Source organism: Perca fluviatilis, chromosome 20 (genome assembly GCF_010015445.1).
Source record: "Perca fluviatilis chromosome 20, GENO_Pfluv_1.0, whole genome shotgun sequence".
NCBI lineage: Eukaryota > Metazoa > Chordata > Actinopteri > Perciformes > Percidae > Perca > Perca fluviatilis.
This window is the reverse complement of record NC_053131.1, coordinates 25,475,265-25,497,462: the sequence shown is the minus strand read 5'-3', so window position 1 is coordinate 25,497,462 and position 22,198 is coordinate 25,475,265. Positions and strand designations below refer to the sequence as shown.

General features: G+C 39.0%; 2 protein-coding genes across 17 annotated transcripts in view; both read left to right on the top strand.

The window, feature by feature from the left end:
- Window positions 1–2,238, top strand: part of kiaa1109 (KIAA1109 ortholog) — a 92,593-nt gene extending 90,355 nt beyond the window's left edge. For 12 of the 16 annotated variants that reach the window (XM_039786958.1, XM_039786971.1, XM_039786962.1 and 9 more), the window contains 2 exons: window positions 152–317; window positions 1,242–1,458. In XM_039786958.1, the coding sequence (XP_039642892.1) occupies window positions 152–317; window positions 1,242–1,458 (383 nt within the window). Of the gene's footprint in view, window positions 1–151; window positions 318–1,241 lie in introns of all 16 variants that reach the window. The other 4 variants (XM_039786972.1, XM_039786959.1, XM_039786957.1 and 1 more) reach the window with 1 other exon arrangement.
- A 12,230-nt stretch (window positions 2,239–14,468) lies between these two features.
- The window catches only part of sntg2 (syntrophin, gamma 2), an 80,483-nt gene continuing 72,753 nt past the window's right edge, over window positions 14,469–22,198 (top strand). Inside the window, exon 1 of the mRNA XM_039786469.1 lies at window positions 14,469–14,851. Within this exon, the coding sequence (XP_039642403.1) occupies window positions 14,783–14,851 (69 nt within the window). The 5' untranslated portion in view covers window positions 14,469–14,782. The remainder of the gene's footprint in view (window positions 14,852–22,198) is intronic.

Genomic DNA, 22,198 nt, shown 5'->3' with positions numbered 1-22,198 from the left:
ATGGGGCCCTAGATCTATACCATCAAGGTGCCGACCTTGCTTTCAGGGATACGACTAAATGTTTATTGTGTTCCACTTCTGGATGTTGTTGAAGAATGTTTTTTTTTTTTCTCGCAACGTTAAAAGTAAAACTTCCCCCGTGTGTCCTCAGCCCTTTTTGCCCCGCGGATGTTCGCGGCTCGGCCAGGCCAGAAGAGCCCCACCGCCCTGCATGACGAAAGCTCCACAGACAAGGACCAGGACGACGGCATCAACTACACCACGGTGGACTGGAGGGAGTTCATGTGCAACACCTGGCACTTGGAGCCGACCCTCAGGTCAGCTCTGCGCCACTGCACCACAGACCTTTGGAGTGCTTTGTTTTTGATCCGACAGACGCGCACCCTTTCTCGTCAAAATTGAGTCACAATGCTCATTCGTGAATAATGCTCATTCGAGAGAGGACACAATAGGCGTCATTCTTTGTGACCAAGGCAGATTTCTACTGTGACGCACGAGACCCAACCTTGGAAATCAAAATATCCAAGGCTGTCATGCATCACTATATAAGACTAAGAAATACAAGCCACACAAATGATCTTAAAATGTCTTTTTTTCACACTGAACTAAACCGTTTTTACAGTAAAGAGTGACTTAGTGTCTTATATTCTACAATGTATAGTAGGAAAAAAATGCAGGCAGCTGAGTGTTAATACTATTTTGGCATAAAGGACGCACTGAAATTCCATTTCAAGCTGTCTTTTGTCAGCTTTTAAACTGGGTAAAAGGTCTACGTTACATTTATATTATCTATTTATTATATTATTGAATTATTATTATTATTATTAGTAATGCATTCATGTGTAAGCAGCATTTATGTTGCAGCAGGTTGAGATGGAGCTCAATTTTATAAGCTCACATATTTTGTTTATAACGGCGTCCTCTCCAAAGTAACCAGTAGTGAAGTAAAAACTACAATATTTCTCCCAGAGACGTGTTAGAGTAGAAGTATAAAGAAGCGGAAAATGGAAATACTCAAGTAACGTAACTCAAAAAGGTACTTAAGTACAGTACTTTAGTAATTGTACCGAGTAACGTTCTGCTGGTGTTAGTGAGGACATTTGGAGTGAAATAAGTTGTAAAGAACAAGTTGGTTTCCGTAGTTTTAAACGCAAAATAATTCTCCAATCCTTGCATATTGCGTATACTGCCTGAAATGCATTTAGCATTGACTAAACTAAACATATCCTCGTCCTTTTTAGGCTTATCTCCTGGACAGGACGTAAGATCGACCCGGTGGGTGTGGACTACATCTTGCAAAAACTGGGCTTCCACCACGCCCGGACTACGATTCCCAAGTGGCTGCAGAGGGGCGTGATGGACCCGTTGGACAAGGTGCTGTCGGTGCTCATCAAGAAGCTGGGCACCGCCCTGCAGGACGAGAAGGACAAGAAAGGCAGGGACAAGGAGGAACACTGAGGAACACTCGTACCACTGTAACGATAAGCTGTGCATACCTTCTATGCAGGTCACAAACACTGGATTACTGGGTTACAACGGCCACTACTGTACAACCCATTTGTTAAATGTACCCATTTTACCTGCTACAGCCTGTGAACTTCAGCATAGTTGTTTACTGTGGAGCATGCCACTTGCGGCTCTGACTGAAGCGTTTTGCACCAATGTTGTTTTCTGTATATTTTGAACAAAGTAGCAAATGTTAGAATTATTTGACTGCTTTAATGGTACAAAAAAAAAACACAAAAAAAAAAAACTTGCCTCTTTTACCTGTTGTAAATGACCTTACTGAAATCGCTTGAAAGTTTATTTTAAGGCTTACCAATATTTCATGAGAAATGATTTCTTATACCATTGCCTTTTCTTTGTTTCCCATGGAACACATGGTAGCTATGCTTTATGTATTTTATAGTGTAGCTTTAAGATATTTAAGAACAGTTCAGTGACAGTGTTTTTGATTTTTATTTTTAATTTTTTTGGGATGTGAACAAATAAATACTGAGAGGTTACGGCACATCATCCACTCAGTTATGAGGATAACATGAACTTGTAATTATAATTTGAACCAAGATCACTATTTATGGGTATGTGGGATGCAAAGTCTATAACATGTATTAGCTTGGTGTGTCAAGCTTATTTTTGTCCTTTTTTAAAATCCATACAGCAGAACCAGTGTATATAATACAATTTCTTAAATATGTTGATTTCCTAACTTAATAAAAATATTGCCATTCAATTTTAGATGACGCTCAGGTCTGTTATTTTTTTCAGTGGGTTAATACCAAACTCATACTTTTAAAAGGTATTCTTAAAAATCTTTAGAAATTATTTAAAATTTCTGTTAAAGGTGCATTGCACTGTTTTTTTACGTACAAAGGTCAGTTTCCGTGTCATGAATTATATTCAGCATGTAAAAACAGTTGTGTAATATCTTTCTAAAGTCTGAAAAAGAACCCTGATGATGGCGTGGGCTTAAAATGTATAACAGAAAGCCAGCATTGTAAACTGGGATGACGTTTGTAAGATTTGAAGAATGCTAAACTACGATATGTTATTGGTTCATTCTCTTTTCTTTTTTCCCGTCTGCCTTTTGTGAGACTCCCAACTTTATGCAGGAGCAATACTAAATCACTAAAGCACCCCTTTTAATGACGTTTGGTTTCTGTAGATGGCGCTCTTTTTGTTATTTTGAAGCATTTGTGGCTTTTACTGCTCATTTTCCAATCTGTGAAATGCATCACTTCATGTGGCAAAGGAGTTTTCCCAGGAAACGGCTGTCAGACAGGTGTTCAGAACTTCAAATTAAACTTTAATGAACCGGGAATGGGTTATGTTCCTTTTGAAAATGTCTCACATTGTTTGAGTCAAAGCTTTAATGGCTTCAGCAGTATTACATTTTCTTTCTTCAGGCAGCAATTTGTTTCTGTTCTGGCTTTTTAGGTCAATTAATGAGTGCTTGTGTAAGTCTAAAAGATTCACTTATAATTCATAACAACTTCTACTAGTTTCCTCCAATGTTTGTCAGAATACCTCCCCACCGTGCACCACCTTGCCACCCCTATCCATAAAAAGCCTGCTGTGCTCACTGCAGAGTTTTGTTAATACAGTCTTTTGACTGAAAGACTCTGCCCCCCCTACCAATGCTAATCCCTTCCGCTGAGATACCCCCCTCACCATGAGCCATGTTCCACTTTTGGTTCCATGCCATGGTTTTGCATTTTTGATGGTGCGTTGGCGGGTGAAGGAGAGCACAGTGGCACTGTGGTGAGGGAAGGAACTGCGGCGTTCCTCTGTGATGTCTGCTGTGAGATTACAGCAGTGTCACCTGAGGAAACCCAGACAGCTCAGTGTGAGAGCGCACTTGAGTCTTTGCTCTTGCTTGCCTGGGCCGGACATCATTTTTGATTTTTATTCTGCTTGCTGCACACGCTTTCCTTTGAAGTCATCTCTATTTTACATACCCCCCTTGCACTGTTTTTTTCTTTCTTTTCTTTCTTTTACTTTCACAGAGCTAAAGTGTATACGTATTAACATGAAAGCCAAGTGAGTGACCAGTAGATGGAGTCAAAAGCCAGTTGTCCCACCTGAACTTTTCCTCAATTACACACCAGTTCCCTAAGGTTTACTGTCCTGCTACTGAATTATAAAATAGAAACAGAATAGAAAGCATTAAAAAGTCATGAAGTGGCCAAAGATGTCGGACATCTTAAATTGCCTGCCTCTGTCCCCCCTGGCCTGCAGGACCAGACGGTGCTCGGACAGTCTCCACTGAGTTCTCCCCGGTCAAGGAAAACTGACATAAAGCGAAACGTGACCAGCATACACTTACAATGACAGAAATACTGTAGTCTTCATCCATTATAATGTGGGAGAGGTGGAGTTAAAACCATCCAGAATTCCATGCTGGAAAATAAATATGTTATCTACAGAATACAGATCTTTTCAACATAAAGGTTTTTAAGCTTTCAAGTGAACGAAATATTAGTTGAGCTTTTGATTGTTTCCTAGTGTATGCAGTTTCAGGGAAATGCATGTTCTCTTTCCAGAATTAAGTCTTTTTTTTTTTCTTTCTTTTTTTAGCAGGGAACATATAGTATATAGAACCAAACTGACAGGATATTATTATATGTTTTAACCCTGGCCACGGGCCTTTTACTTTCCACCCATACACAATAAAATATGCCTTTAATGTCCCATTAAAGGCACAATAGCCCCATAAAACGCTTCATCACACACAACATTACACTGACTTTGTCTTATTAGCTCTTTCATTTATCAGTAAGATGGATTCTTGTAAAAACACTTTATTAATGACTTGTTAAAGGAATAGTTCAATATTTTGGGCAATATGCTTATTTGCTTATTTGCTTTCTTGCTGAAACAGGAAGATTGAAACTGCTCTCATATCCATCTGTTAAACATGGAGCTACAGCCAGAGGGAGACGGTTGGCTTAGCTTAGCCTAAAGACAGGAAACAGTCAAATCTGCCAAAATCAACTGAGTTGGTTGTCTTGCCATGAGCTAGATGAGAAAATGAATACCACACTAATGTCTGTACACTAAATAGGCTATTAAACTACGGTCAAGAGACGGTTAGCTTAGCTTAGCATAAAGACAGGAGAGTTAGCCTTGCTCTGTCCAAAGCTACTAACTAACATGTTGTATCTCGTTTGTTTAATTTGTACAAAAACTGAAGTGTAATATCGAGAAGTAAAACCACAACTTGTTGCACTTAGGTTTGTATATGAATAAGATATAATATGTTAATTAGTGAGCTTTAGAGGTGCTGGTAAGTGGATTTTAAGCCAGGCTAGCTCCCCTTGTTTTTATGCTAAAGCAAGCTAATTGGCTGCTGGCTGACTTTTACCGGGCAGATGGGAAAGTGCTATCAATCCTCTCATTTAAAGGTCCAATGTGAAGGAATTTCTTCCATCTAGCGTTTAGATCATATATCGCAATCAACTCTCTCACACCACACAGTTCAAAGTACGTATTCCAGCTAAAGTATGGTAGCCTTCACGTTTCAAAAAGCCGGTCTCTTGCTCTTCTCAATATCTTTTTTATTTTTCTGGTTGAAGAAGAAGACTCCTGTTCCTGAAATTAGAATTTTGAATACGTGTGGTCCTCCATGTTTCCTTCTTCAAACTTGCCGGGGCCGGGAAGCTACCATACCCATTAGCAGCATTAGCAGCACCTTTGAGTTTATCATGTGGCAGCGAAAACGCAAAAGGTGGAGCAGTATGTCCTGTATGTCCCTTACCGGCTAACGATGGCGCATGAATATGGAGCGTCTACCCCTGTTCATGCGAATGCAAATGTAAAATTTCAAGCCAGAAGGAATACTTGGAATTGATGGTGGTGGTAAATATTCATGAAAAAGGACAACACAGATTTTGATAATGAACAATTAAACACGTTACACTCTGGACCTTCAACCATTTAACCTTTGTCAAGAAAGCAACTACCGGTTAGGGTATTTTCCAAACAATATGCTTACAACATTTTTAACTTCAGATTCAATGGTTTAATTGAAAGACCCATGTGTTTTGCCAACATTTATAACTGCATTATTGCAAAATAGGATTTGTCACAACCTGACAACCCCAAACTGTTCTAACTGTTCTGTTCTAGCTTGTAACTGATCTATAAAGCTGATGATTGATTAACCATTAAAAAGCCTTACTACTTATGATCCCTTTACAAAGGGTGTTAGAAAGCAGCACCAAACATTTTCTACATTTCCTATTTCCCCTTACTTTATTTAAAAATGTGAATTATATTTTTATATGACTTTTAAGCTTTGCACTGAACCAAGATACAAGCTTAAGCAAGAGCTGATTGAAAAATACAGGAAAGGAAGGGCAAGAGTACAAAGGCATTAAATATGAGTGATGTTTATTGTTATCTATTAAATGTATAATCCCATCACTAATCCCATGCACAGCTCCACTCAGCCTAAAATTCACATATGCACGAAACAGAGATTATGTTTTCTCCAAAATCTATTATCTTCACAAACCTAATGGTTTCAGGGTTTCACTTTCATTTCTGAAAATGGCCTTTAAGGGAGGAATATTTTTCACATCTTTTGCAAATCATCGCCCTGCTATGAAAGCCCTCATTAGCCTAATGATGGATAGAAAGAGTAAAGGCATGATACCTTTAACAATGTTTGATACCTCTTCAAAGCTGTCTTCTAAGCATTGCCCTAAGGAGCAAATGTGCCCATGTGGGACAAATCAAGACTGAACTATATTAAATGAATGCCGCAGAGCACCGTTATGATGTACAGCAACTAAACTGTCTTAATACAAATGAGCAGATTGAGATTTGAGCTAATCTTTCATTGACTTTCTAATTGCTTGTTCCACTTCATCAGCTTTACCTTGATTTAATAATTTGGTGTAACAATATGGCTGAAGTGTTGAAAGGAGAAGCTGGTAGATAATATAATAGTCAGACTGTTCCGTTCCCTGATTCTCTGCTCGAACTGTGAAACGCTGCCACGCAGAAAAGATTAGAGTCTTCACTCGCTTGGTGATTACCCCCCACGACCGCCATGTTGTCTGAACCCTCTCGCCGTGAACAGCTGCCAAAAGCTACTGCAGCTCTCTTATGTATGCTAGCTTGAATATGGTGCTTCTGTACTATTGCCAAGGTAACGGGTTCAATCTCCTTGTGAGCCCGCTAGCCAGCAGTTTGAAGGCTGTCAGATGTTGTGGATATACAGCTTGTCAGTCAGTATTTTCTTAGGGAATGCAGAATTATCACCCAACTCTGCAGTTCCATTAAGCGTTTTATTTTAGCACCTTTTAGATCATTGTTTTGCTTTTATAGCCCACAAATTAAACCTACATTAACACATTTGGGGCCACTTGGCCAGTGCACATGAAAACAAGCTGTAAACACTGATATATTATCACCTTGTATTCATTTGAGTCATGTTTCTGACCACCTGGCAATTATACGTCCAATATTCACCCTCCTTTTAGCTCTGTTTTGTTCTCCACCAACTCTTAGCTTTATACTTGTTTTAATGTCTTATAATTTCTATGGCTTTAGTGTTTATACTTGTATGTGTGTATGTATGTATGTATGTATATATACATATAATGTATATGACAATAACTATATATATATATATTATGACAGTTATTGTTTTAATCATTTTATTAATTTTGCATTTGGTTCTAAATCCAATTTTATTTTATTTGTATTATTCCTTTTGCTTGTCTGATGTTTTTTTCAATTACTGTTCACCACTTTGAATTGCATTATGTTATGTTTGAAAGGTGCTATATCAATAGAGATTGATTATTGATTAGCTAGCGTACTTTGTCTGTCTATTAATTGGTGCTGGGCAGGTATAGCGTATTACTGGGTTTAACAAAGCTGAAAACAGCTACCTGCTCCGGCTGACAACGGCAATGACAGAAACATGACTTCAAATGAAAGCTAATGTTACTATGTGTCTGCTGCCTGTGTATTTACAGTAGTTTACACCACACAGTTTACACTTTCGCCATATCCACTGCATAAGGTGATAACATGCCATGTGTTGTTGTTGCCATGTTGACCAAAAACGTTAATTGAATTGATGTAGGTTAAAAGCTGCATTTATCAATATTTTTGTATGCACAATGGATCTAATGTCGTCATTTGAAAGGACTCACTTGTAGGGATGCAACAACAGAGAATTATTATCCGCCTCTGTAGGTCCCCTCAGCTCAGCGTTTTAGCATCTTTAAAATCTCATTGTTTCGTTTTGACAGCCTGAAAACTGAAACTGATGTTTCAGCCACTCATCAGCTACATTTCCAGATGCAAAAGGGAGCTGTTTTCATGGGAAAAGCTCTGATACACCCACTGTAAAGGCTGCCCAGCACCAAACAGCAGACAAACAAAGTTAGCAACTAGCTGGTGAACAAAGTGGAACATTTAGCAGCTAAATATAGTAGTTGGTGAAGACCCAAAGAGAGCTAAAAGAGATTGAATATTGTACAAAAACTTGACTCAACATGAATATTGCTCTGCGTCTGCTTAATGTGGTAGTAGGCCACTTTGTTCCCCAACATGTTCCCCATAACAACGTATACATTAAGGTGTTAATATGCGACGCTACTTGCTGTGAAGCCCCTAAGTGGCCAAAAAAAGGTTTAATGCATGTTACGTATATTAAACTGCTCTAAGTATTCAGCTATTTGACTGTGATACAAGGAATGTTTGTGGACATTGTGGAACAGTTGAGAACAGCTAAGAATGATATCCAACCCATCCAGTTTACTCTCAAGCTGAGTCCTGCCACTCTCTGTTCGAAGACACTGTTTCAAACTAGTCAATTCTTTCAGGAAATGACATGCCTTCAGGACCAGAAGGCGTGTCACACCACTGACCGCTCTCACCTGTGGCACTTGTCAGAGTTATCTCTGGCAGCGAGAGATAAAGTCTGCGGGTTCACCCAAACAAACCACAGCCTGCAATGACACAGCTTTATCACCAGAGAAACACACATCAACACACACACACACACACGCATGCACGCACGCACGCACGCACCAATTGTTTAGCACAGTAGTCTACAAGAGCCATTTTCAGCCAAGGTAGCCAGGGTGCTTTAAAATCTTGATGCATGAACCTTCGTTGGCAAATGTCATATGTACAAGTTGATTCTATTCTTTCAAAGATAAAGATGCAATACATCTTTGCATATTAGCTGCAGGTTTGCTCTCCCTGAGCCTCTTTGCTTTTGCTTTTTGATTAATTCATCCAGACTGGTGTTTTGGTTGAACATTTCTCAAGGCACAACATGAACTTTAGATATGTCTGCCGTCTCACAGCTTGTTCAGTGACCCACCATTATTTAGATTTATGTAAACAAGGACGTGAGGTATTTCATCCTAGGAATATTTGCATTAAATGCCTCATGGGCTAATCACCACTTTTTAAAGGGGTGCTGAAAATGCAACATGAATGTACTTGATTAAGACTGAAGATACTTTGTTCACCTTTTGGCTGATACTAGCTACTTTATTGTGTCTTTTCAATCAAGAAATTCTAAATAATGCCTTCAGAGACGGCAGAATCAATATTAACACAGTAGGTATTTGATTCGGGACCCTTTTAATGGCAATAATTATACACTGCAGGTCAACAAGATCTCACATTCATTTTGAGAAGTTCCCTTAGGGTTTCGATGACCCCAGCCAGAGCACACTGAGTTACCTCTCCTAAACTGAAAAAAAAAGAACTAAATGGATGCAGCCAGGAGATTGCTCAGTCTTACTTCTTTTAGACCCTTGTGCAGCATTTGAGAATTTGATCATGAAATTTTAATTGACTCACTTAAGCACTGAGGTGGGTATCTGGCTCAGCGCTGAGCTGTCTCAGATCCCATCTTTCTAATAGTCCTTTGTCTGTTAGACAATTCATCTCTCGGAGGCAGACAGCTCTTAAAAAGTCCCACAGAGCTCAATTCCAGGTCTCGTCCGTTTGTCCCTCTACGGTACAAGCTCCCACTTGGAAATGTCTTTTAATAAAAGTGTATGTCTCTCCAACGGTGTGCAGAAAACACAGATTAATACAAGCTGTTACAATAGTGACACAGACAGCATAAACCTATACCTATACTGGATGTCTTGATGGAAGAAAAGATCTTATTAAAAACACTCTTACCTCTTAGTCAACTAATTTTAAACAAACTGATAGAGATTTAGATTTTTTGACCTTTAGTTTTGAACTTTTTGGTTCATTTTAGAACTGGAGATTTAAAGGTCATCCCGGTAGTATTTTGTGTTGGGCACTGACACTGAAAATTGTCTTCAGAGGTATAGGTTGAAATGTAATGACAACTTATTAACAGCAAATCTGTGTCCATATTATTTTTGTAGGTTTTTATTACAACTTTATTTGAATTTCACCCATGGCTGATTTCCATTATAAAACAACAGTGATCCTTATTAGGGCTTTGAGACCGCAGCGTTTGAAATTATTTGTAGGTTATAGCTTTATTTGGACAGCGTTTTAAAGAACAAGGTATGAAACAAAATCATGACAAAATACAAGACATAATTACACAAGGTAAAGTGGACACACCAAAGAGGTAATTTCGATAGAGAAAGCTCCTTTTTATATATATATAGATAAAAAGGAGCTTTCTCTATCGAATATATATATATATATATATATATATATATATATATATATATATATATATATATATATATATATATATATATATATATATTTATCATGGATGATTAAGCTTGTTATGCTTGGGGAGGTTGGTCATAAAAAAAAATTAAAGGTTCTTTTTTGTCTAATCAAACATTTTAGGCTAAAAGGAGACAGGAAAATACGTAAAAGATAGGGAGGGTGACAAAGATCCTAGGGAGGATTTGTATTTAGAGCATCATGAGTTAATTGTTGCGTATTAGCTGTCAGACTTAGCAGGAAGCCACTCACTCCATCTGTGCTAACAAACACACATTATTAATGAAACTCATGAAATGGAGAGAACATTTCATGTGGCAACGTCAGTTAAAATCCTAATGGCTGCCAGATGTTGGAGAGGTGTTTGACTGAAGCAGGAAAGAAAGAGAGTTACAGTTGTGTAAAATAAAATCAATTCCAGATTCTGAACAATGAACATTTGTTATAATATAACAGGGGACATATTGCAGGCTACATTTGTAGCCATGCTATATAGCATGTTAGGCACCTGTAAAACAGGACATCCCTGTTACACCTCAACTGTACTTTGTGTACTTAGTGCTAATTAGCAAATGTTAGCATGCTAATGCACTAAACTAATACGATGAACACTGTAAATATTATACCTGCATCATTTTGTTAGCATTGTCATTGTGAGCATGTGGCTACGCTAGTGAGAGCATTCAGCAGTGCCTTAATACAGCCTCATAGAGCTTCTACCTTTTTAAATGTATGGTTTATGAAGGTTTTAGATCGATTAACGTGACATATTTATGGAATTAAAACCATCTAGCCAAATAATTTACTTATGCATCCTAATATGGTAGTACTATTTGCCATCAAAACAAAACTTGGTGGAGCTCCCAAGATGTGTCAAACTCCCAAGGTGAACAACAAAGTTTAAAGAATAATAACACACTTTAAGTAGTGCTGTCAAACGATTAAAATATTTAATCGCGATTAATCGCATCAATGTCATAGTTAACTCGCAATTAATCGCACATTTTTATCTATTCTAAATGTCCCTTGATTTCTTTTTGTCCCATTATTTTTTCTCATTTTAATGCTCTTATCAACATGGAAAAGTGGATCGGTGTTTTGCGCTTTGTCGCTCGACTTTGACGTTAGGGCGGAGAATTCGCATCAGCTGTGTGCTCGGCCATCAAGTGGTATTTCAGACTGGGCGTGCTGCGATGATAGCTCAGTTCACAACGACAAAACACACAGATCACTTTGGTCTTCTCAATGGAACCATTTGGCAACTTTTTAAAAGTAAACTTTCCATTCAGAATCTTATTGGCATCCATTTCAGCGTCTCGCACTCGCCATCCACTACAAACGTAACGTTAGCCTACTACTCTCTGGCAGCTCGCAAGCCCAAACAAGTGTGTGCGGCGTGCCTGTTGTTTTGTTTCCGGTCTAGCTAGATCCGGTGTGGTGTTGTAGTTTTTCTAACGTTACTAGTTGTTGCAACAGCATGTGAAAAAAACTACAAAGTTTGCTAGGCCAAAAAGAACGTTAATCTCGCGCTAAAAAAATTTACGCCGTTAAAATAGGTTTGCGTTAACGCCGTTAATAACGCGTTTAACTGACAGCACTATCTTTAATTAATGTAAACATTACTGTATGGCTATGTCAAAGATTTAATGAAAAGTGTGTTTTTGACTATGTGGTAACTTGATGAGTATGAAAAATATAGCAAAAAGTGACTGACAGAATACAAGAAAGAAAAAGACCCTAGGCTGAACTTTTGAGGAACCCTGCCCTTGTTATATTCTGCAGAGGATTACTGTCTGATGAGTTATCAATTTAAACAGAAAAGTGTGTAAAGTATGAGAAAGATGAAAGTTGAACCAATTTACAGCAGCGCACTTAATGTCAAGCAGTGCATTTGGCCACACAAAGGCTGTGCTAAGATATGGAAGGATTAAAACAGACGTTTCACCTAAATTCTCGTACATTTATAACACTGGATAGTTGAATCAGGTCAGGCTCAAGCTTCTGGGTATTGTAAATGGCAAGTTCTCCTCACCTGCTTCCTCTGGAGGAAAACCTTAAAAGTGGCCCCTGCAAGATGTTCCCAGAGTCTGATATGTAAAACACAACAGCAGAAAAGTGAGCATTTTTATATATAATATCAGAAAAAGAAAAGTCCCTTTGAAGCTCTCACACAAGGTTTTCAAAGCCTGACAGAAGTTAAAGATGCAAGAGATAGATCCAGAGCAATATGCTCACAGCTGAGAGAGGGGCCGACAGAGCTTTAAAAATAACTGATTGATGGTTTGGACATATGGAAGTCTATTTCTTTCCGCACATTAGAGCTGAAACCAGATGCTAGAACTACATCACACTAGAATATAATTTCCCCAACATGATAATTTCATATTAAAAAAGTTTCAGCTCCTGAAATGTAGGGCTGAAATACAGACATCTTACAACCTTATGAAATGTTGAGCTACATAATAACTACTGAACTAACTAGAACTAGGAAACAACTATTAAAATACAGTATACAGAGTATTAGAAGGGCACAAGATGATATAATAGTTCGTAACTTATAAGAAAAGTTCCTGTTTATCATGCAAAGAGGTATACGTACAGCTATCTGTACCTGCTTTCTGGAAATAATAAACACTATTAGAAAACTTTCAAATAGGACAACCTACGTAGGAAAGCTTTATTGCACACCTCCTTTGTCGGGCAGGTGCGTAGGATATGATCAAAAGTAGCAGATGAAAAGCTTGGAGAAAGTCCCGTACACTGACCGTTACGCAAGCAATAATTTATTTAGAAAATACAACGTTTCGGTCTCAGACCTTCATCAGGTAAATTTACCTGATGAAAATAGGACTACCTAGAAATTATGAGCCGAATAGCGGGCTGGGTCTGGGTCCCTCCTCCTCCCAAGCTGTGTGGGCCCGCTCTCCTCCAAGCAAGCTGCAACCATGGAGGTATTATAAGAAGGCTGCGACACATTTTACAGCCCCACTGATCTGGGTTTGTCACCATGACAACTAACAACAATAGCCATTTTGTTTTGTACTAGTCAAAGTACCACAAAAAACAGCTCAATGTCATTTCTATCCTATTCTAGTTCTATGGTTTGAGCACAACATGACCCTTAGTCCAGACAGCAAGTACGCATAAAGGACACGTTAGTTTTCTTTGGCATTATAAAGATGTATTATATACAAGCTGATTTATTTAAAGATTCCATAAAGTTTGGTGTATGTATTCTTGCTATTATTTCTGAGCTACCACTGACGCATGTTTTTACCTTTGCTGAATTCCACACAGCCTGCTTTATTTGCCAACAATAAGTTGGGGGGATAAATCCATTACCGTGTTCACACATCATCTCACGATTTTAGCAGAAAGATATTGAGTGGATGCCTGTTACTGAAGTTTGAAGGAGCTTGCCTAAGAATCACACCTTCACAACCAATCCTCTGATGATACCTTTTCATACTCCGATTACAGTGCTATGCTGTAGAAGTAGTAGTAGTAGGCCTACACTGTAGGCATTGTACAGCATTGTACCCCCAGATGCACATAAAGCTCTAATCCTGATCATTAAAAAATAGCAAGCGAAAGTCGGTCACAAATTATAGGCGTGCAGTCATACAAAGTAAAACCATCTCTCAGGTACTGTCTGCACTTAGGTGTTTGAGAGTCTCTATATATAACCTCTATTGCTCCTGACAGAGTGATGGTTATTAGAAGAGGTATACACCTGTCTATACCACTAAAATTTGGTTCTGAGTCTGAGGGCTGCAGGAGTCAGACAGTATCGGCCTACCAGCTGCCTCAGGCTAGCTGTGAGGAGTTAGTTAGTGGTCACCATAGACTGTATATATTAATATATAGGTAGGTACAGTCTATGGTGGTGACTGAATCACAAAGTTATCTCTGACCCATCTCCCCCTCCTCTTGGAAAATGAGCAAGTCCCACTCCCCTGTCCACAGAAATTAATTTGTGCAAGTATGAAGATGTAACATGCTCAGCTGAGCTGGCGCAGAGTTGAAGGACAAAGTTCTAGGTTTATTGATTTTCATGTTTTGTAAGAATTGGTGGCTTTGAGGCAGTGCTGAATCAAAAACAAATTGCAGGCTACTGATTGTGATCTATAGCCAGACACTACATTGCACTAATAAAGATACACAAATCATAAATAAATCCATGATTTATGCTAAACGCCACATGCTTTCGGGATTTAAATACCGGTGAATGGGTTAATGTCCTGTGGTTTGACGCAGGAATGGTTAATAGGACAGGCAGCAGGTGGAGAGACATGCAGACTGATGAGCAGCAGCAGTAGGAGCCACTGTGTGCTGACAGTTCGGGCTGAGCCGTGGAGAAATGAGCAACGATTTACTAATTTGTTCCTGCAGCAGGCACAATTGTTCTAGTTAAAGAAAAGAGAAAACAGGCTGGTAGAACAGGCATGGTTTCTCCGTCTGCCTCTGACGTTGAACGGGACGCCAGCGAGTAGCACTTGCAGTCAATTGCTGGGCAAATGACTTGAGGAACTCTCGTCGAAAAAATCAGCGGACAGAGAAAGCGGTTTTATGGGAAATGAATGTGACCGGGAAACAGCAACCTGAGCTGATCGAGCGACCCGCCACCCTTTTGGTTCCAACTTCGGCAAGTAAACCTATTAATTTAAATGCATTTCAATCAACTGAAATCACAGTGCAGTTTGTCCTATTCCCGTGAGATGTATGTGTAGGGGGGGCAGTTACAAAGCGTAAGTTACGCCTTTTATCTCTGATGGACAGAGTAAACTCCAAACTACCTTTTAAAAAAAAACGTATGTTTAGTGTTTCCTTGCTTATAAATACTTGAGGATAGTTAGAAGGCTTTAAAATAACACTGTTTTCCACATAAATAGCATCTGCACAATTCGGCACATGTTTGGCAAACTATGGTGCTCGTACTTGAACAAACTCATAACTTTTACCAATCACATTTGGCAGCACTCCTCTATGCAAATACCGTGATCGTCTAGGGCGGGAGCGAGTGATGTGTGCTTTGCTACAAGTTTGGAACAAATGTCATTGACATACGGCATTGATTCGTTTATTATGTGAATACCGAATCCACCAGAAGACCATGCTCATTTTCGGAAGTCCCTTTGTCCGTTTGTACAACATATGGAATTTGACCGATAAGCAAGTAAGCATTAAACTACTGGATATGTGAGTGCAGGCTGGTGTGACGTTCTTTCCTATGAAACGGCGCGTTTTGGTTGATTTTTATATCCGTTGTGATTTGATGGGGTACAGCAGGTGTGCTATACTTGACACACAAACACTAGAGTAGCCTAACTATTTTAACTTCGATTTTAGTAGACATTTCTTAAATTTTGTAGAGATTTGTGATTACCAGTAGCATATTTCTCTGTAGCACATGTGTCAAAATAACGGATACCAGATTAACGTATTGCTGGCTGGTTAATTTGCAGAGTGCTGCATTAATTATATAAAGACTATTCTCACCATTATTTTTCTTTTGTCAGACACAGTGTGTACTGAGCTGAGCTTTCTTGGGGGCTTCATGTGTAATTGGGCATGTGGTTAGGCTGCTTGAACAAGAATTATTTTGGCCTTTTTTTAACAGCCTTTTCATATTCTCTGTCGACTGCTTGAAGCAAAATCCATCACATAACTCATCATATGTTGTCTAAGATCTGATTGAGGAGGGGGAATTACATTTTTCAGTTTACATTAAACTTGATGATTTGACTTATCTGCCAGTAGACCTCTTTCCATGTAGGCCTACACCTTGCATTGTTTTTCTGTACCGGTCAGTCTTCCATCCTAGTTGGCTAAACACGAGCCATATTTGCTGCATGGTATTCAGCTGTCGGTCGGTAATTGCCTCCACTGGATACCTAGCACCTTTTTAGTTTTATCTGTCCCTGGAGTCCTGCTTTGTGGGCAGTTCCAATTCACGAAGCATTTGCTTTTAGAACGTAATTCTGCTTAGTGTGCTCAGTTTTTGCACATTTCCCACTTACCACTGACTGATGGCTACAATTATCCAGTACACAGAGTTTCCTGTTGAAATAGGCTCTCCCAGAAACTCAGTAATGTCTGCAAGGCTTTCACTCCATCATGCATATTTGTGATCACCTGCCTGGTGTACAGTTTCAGGGTGTTAAGCGTGGACTTGATTGCATCTCCACAGTAAGAAAACTTTTTGCAGGTCCTTAAACAGCTGTAATCAGAAAGGCTTGCAAGTGGCCTTCAATCAAATTCAGTGAGCCTAAAACAGCTCTTTTTAAATTCTTGCATTTGGCTTTTTGAAACATGCAGAAATGGTTTTCCTCATGTTTTTAATTGGCAATCACTGATGAATTAGATTAAAGGGCTGGCTAGGCACACTTCTTATTTTAACATGGTACACTGGGTGCATAAGAAATATCAGATGTCTCTTATGATTAAAGTGTCTGAATAGTGATTAGTATGAGGAGTCTATTTGGTGCTGAAGGTGTTTTTAATAGCCGTCTAGATGACAAGACTCATACAAGAGACAAGCAGGACGTTCGATGTCTACAGTGGGTGCATGAGTCTGGCTGTGTGTTCGAATTGTTTGTCAGGGTATATTAGTGCTGTGACGGACAGTCAGCGTTTGCAGGGTGTTTACCTGCCTCTCCACGTTAAGACAGACTTCATCCCCGTCTCAGTTCAAGCAGGATTTTTGTCATGCGAGGACTTTAAAATGCACTTTGTACACTTCTGTAGGCAATAGCATAATTCTGTCCTGGAGTGTAAATCCATTACAAAGTGTGTGCGTGTGAAGTGAAGTCCTTAAGTTCTTAGTAACAGCAAGCTGGTTTCAAACTAGTGATTTTCTAAATTGGGTGGCACTCTTCAGAAAACACCTGGAGCTGTTTGCACCAGCTGTTCGCAAGTTTAAACTTAGCCTATAGTTGCAACGTAGCCTAAGTGTTTACTAAGTGGAGTTTTACGCATCAAATTAAAAATTTTTAATTATTTAACAGGTTGCATCACAGAAAGTAGTTCTTACGTAGGGATTAGTTGTTACTAAATATGAACACCCACTAATTGCCAAATGTAACTGTAGCTAACTAAACAAGCTGTTCTCATGAACAATTTGTGCGGTTTGGTTTGGGGTCTGTCCTATTCTTCTGGCCCTCCATGTTTTCCATATTTAGTACCTGTATACAGGGGGGGTTTTTTCATTTTTTTTGTTTTTTTTGTTGGGGGGGGGTTCATTTTTTCTATTCTTCCATTCACCTCCTTCCTTCATTCTTTTTCTCACCTACTATATCTCTACCTACTCCTTTCACCTCTCCATTCCGTACACTTCCACCATTCCATATTATCCTTCTTCATCTCCATCCATTCTCATTCCTTCTTTCTCCACTATCCCTCATTTTATCATTTCTTTCTCCACTCCTTTCCCTTTCTTTTATTTCACTTTCTATACATATTCCTCTTTCCTTCTTTCCTTTCCACTTCCACCTTCTGTTCTCTTTTTTTCTCCTTCCCTTCCATTCCTTTCCTTCTGTCTGTCGCTTGTCTTCCATTTTTCTGTCCATTTCTAGTCTCTTCTTTCTTTCTCTTTTCTTCCTTTTTCTCTTTTTCTTTGTGTGTGTGTCTTTTTTCATTCCTCTTTTGTCTTTTTTGTTTCTCTGTTTGTGGTTATTCTCTTTTCTTTTTTTTTTCTTTTTTTTTTTGTTTGTTTTTCTTGTTTTTTGTTTTTTGTGTTGTGTGTTTTGTATGTGTGTGTGTATGTGTGTTTGTGTGTGTTGTGTGTGTGTGTGTGTGTTTGTGTGTGTGTGTTGGCTTGTGTGTGTGTGTGTGTGTGCTGTGTGTGTGGTGTGTGTGTGTTCTCTGTTGTGTGTGTCTCTGTGTGTGTGTTGTGTGTGTGTTGTGTTGTGTGTGTGTGTGTACTGTGTGTGTGTGTATGTGTGTGTGTCTGTGTGTGTGTGTGTTGTGTGTGTGTGTGTGTGTGTGTGTATGTGTGTGTGTGTGTTTGTGTGTGTGTGTGTGTGTGTGTGTGTGTGTGTGTGTGTCTTTTGTTGTCTTTCTCTTCTGTGTGTGTGTGTATGTCTGTATGTATGTGTGTGTGTGTGTGTTTGTATATATATATGTGTGTGTGTATATATATATGTATATATATGTGTGTGTGTATATATATATATATGTGTGTGTATATATATATATATGTGTGTGTGTATATATATATATATGTGTGTGTATATATATATATATATGTGTGTGTATATATGTGTGTATATATGTGTGTGTGTGTGTGTGTGTGTGTGTGTGTGTGTGTGTGTGTGTGTGTGTGTGTGTGTGTGTGTGTGTGTGTGTGTGTGTGTGTGTGTGTGTGTGTGTGTGTGTGTGTGTGTGTGTGTTAAAAGCACACATTGGCTTTTGACGCTCTAGCCGCTGGCCACTCACCCTGAGGACCAGAGACAGAGAGCAGCGGAGCTTTGGCAGCTAAAATGTGACATACCCCTCAGACCCTTCTTTGACCTTGAATACACAAATGGCAATTCCCGAATTTAAGGATGTTTCAGAATCCCACACATGCAAAGCACAGCCAGCTACAGACAAGTGGCAGCGAGATGTATATGTGTGTCCGTGTTTGGGGGGAAGGTAACCTGCACATCACACGCAGACGCCACACGCAGAATGTTTTACAACAGCGGGTGGGGGGGGGAGACTCTTCCTGCTATTGTATTAAGTTGCTGTGAGCTGGCAGAACATAACGTAATCTCGGAGATTATTCCTTTACAGCGCTGTGCAATGGGAGAAAAATGTGTTGAACCGGGCAGACACATCAGTTTTCATCAGACTCACCCTGGGTCGGGTTAGTTAAGTCTACTGCTAACTTGCAACACTAATAACATTACCGTCGCCAAAATACCCCCGGGAATCAAATCCATACTTCACAGTTAACCGTCAAGCCTCTAAACCTGTATGGAAATGAGCACCTTTGCTGAAGTGTTAAATTCGTTAACGATCATACGACACGAGACAACGTGTGCACACACACACGGTCCGGTTCTGGTGGTCGATGAAGGCAGATATGTGCTGATTAGCTCTCGTAACTGGCCGGATGGGTAGCACACTGCCATGAGTCCATGACACTAATGTCTGATTACTCCACATTTTCATTGTGATATTTTGTTTAAATTCTGAATCTGTCCCATTCTCTGTCAGATAAATATAGTAGTACATGTTGTACAATGTCTTTCTCTGATGTAGACGTAGCCTACACTGTAAGTCAGTAGTAGGCTATGCAGTGGAGGTGCATATTAAGTGGTTTGGGGTCCTTCTTTTAAGTAATTTTGGGGTACAATTTGGTTTTGAAGAATTCTACAGGCAGCAATACCACAGGCCAAGCAATCGCCCGTTCCAAACAGGCACATTTTCAATGGGCACTGCACTAGTATGAACTAATGACGGGAACTCGAGGAACCCATGAGATTTGTGCTTTAGGCCAAAGGGCAGCCTCTAGTGTTATATCATAAATTTGTATTTTTTTTAAAGCTTATAATTAGTCCCTCTAGGAAGTGCAAAGATACATATATAATACAGTTTTATGCACGCTCGTACTCCATAATTCAACTAACTACAAAACCAGGCTGTAATTAAAGTCTTAATTAGATAGGGTTTTTAATTTTTAAAATGTCAAGAGGATATGTTGTCATAATCCTGATACATCAAAACAAGTGGTGCTGTCACTGTTTTAGAACCTTCCTTGAAATGTTTTCTTAGCAAATAAAAGGAAACTGGTCTTCTGCATTATTAATACCCACAGTGTTTCATTAGCATTCTTATTTAGATTTGAGGCAGGACATTTATGCATTTTAATGTCCCTATTCATTTCAAAGTGAGAGATAAAGAAATCTACCATGTCCCTTTACCAACTGATAGTGGATTGTTGTGGACACTTTTCTAACCACTTAAGACAACTGCACGCATCGAAAACGCAATAGTTTTTTTCCTCCTTGAAATGGGAATAATAGACTGTTGGAAAATATTCATTGTCCTAGATTAGTTCCTCCAAACCTACATCCACCCCAAATTACTCCTCCCATAGTGCCAAAACATAAGAACACCCAATCCCCACTCATGCATAACTCCTGTTACTGCATTTTTGGATAGTGTGTGTCTGTGTTTGTATGGGAGAGAGAAAATGACACATGCATTATACTCTTAATATTCAAAAAGGAAAGATAATGTTTAGAAAATGTACAGACCAGACTGTTTTCTAGTCTATTTCCCTTCTCTCACGTACAAAACCACATGCAATAATCTCACACATGTTGGACGGATTTAGGGAAACTGCGGCTATCACACAGTCGGCCGTGCTGCTATTTGAGCAGTACAGCTCTGTGATACGAGCCTATTCAAACAATGAATACACAATAGAGAGGAAATACTTCAAGCGGCTTTGATTCCCCCATGGGGCCACTTTTGAGTAGAAGATTGAACCAGGATGATTGCGGAAGATATATAATACAACATTTCTGTGAGCTTTGTGCATATAAGGATAGTTTCAGCCTGGCTACGGTTTATCGACCTTCCAGGATAATGACATACAGCGCGGTACTGCACACTGATACATAGGGAAATGATCTACTTAATGCATAAAATGTAATTTGCCTACAGAGCAATTTAAACAAAAATGTGACATAGAAACATAAAGATGTCCCACATTATAACACACCTACTTCCTTTCCTGCAAATCCCTCCTTACATTTTTTATCTCTCTCAGTTCATACAAATGTGTATTGCTCAATTGTTGGTGAACATATGAAACAGCATTTTCTAATTAATATTTGTCACAATTTTTATGAATGATTTACTTTGAAGGAATGGTTTGACATTTTGGGAAATGCACTAATTTGCTCTCCTACCCAGAGTTAGATGAAGAGATTGATAACACTCTCATGCCTGTAAGCTAAATATGAAGCTAGCAGCTGGTTAACTTAGCTCAGCAGAAAGACTGGAAACAAAGGGAAACAAGTAAGCCTCCCAGCGCCTGTAAAATGCAGTTATTAACACCTCATATTTTGCTTGTTTAATTCGTACAAAAACCGGACTGTAAAAACAACAACTCGTGGTGTTGAAGAACAAACTAGGGTGACCAGATTTCCCGGAACTAAAACCGGGACACTTTACACGTGACAGTTTTAACGTGAACATGTGCCGGCCCAGGTCATATTTTTCAGAGAAAATTGAGTCCTGCTTCCATATACATTTTCTTTTCAGGAAACTGGGACCTGTAGTAAGTAGCAGTGAGTGATTGCGAAGTACTACAGCAATCAGAATGAGAAAAGGCCCTTTTTATTGAATTCTGGTGAATATTTTTCAAAGAAAATTGAGTCCTGCTTCCATATAAATTGTCTTTTCAAGAAACCGTGACCTGTAGTAAGTAGCAGTGAGTGATTGGGAAGTACTACAGCAATCAGAATGAGAAACTAATTTCATTGAATTTTGTGAATATTTTTCAAAGAAATTTGAGTCCTGCTTCCATATAAATTGTCTTTTAAGGAAACTGTGACCTGTAGTAAGTAGCAGTGAGTGATTGGGATGCAGCGTACTACAGCAATCAGAATGAGAGAATGAGATTTTTATTTCATATTTTCCAGAAATAATAACTGAACTGGGAAGTAATGCAATCATCATGAAAACAAATTATTATTGAGTATTTTTTCAAGAAATAGCCGACATTTTGCATCCCTACTGTCATTGCCAATCTACCAAAACGGTAATTTGTCGACGGTCCCTTACACAGTACCTAGTGACAGAACAGATAATGAAGTGCTATGAAGCTTTATGTTGGAAACAAATCTCTAGCGATAATAATTATAGTCATTTTCTCTTGATACTCTGTAATAATGTCAGCTTTCTTTGACCCTGATCAAGTCATTGACCTGAATTGCGTTGTCGATCTTGAACGAAGGGGAAGTTAAAATCGAATATCGACTGAATATCAAACGTC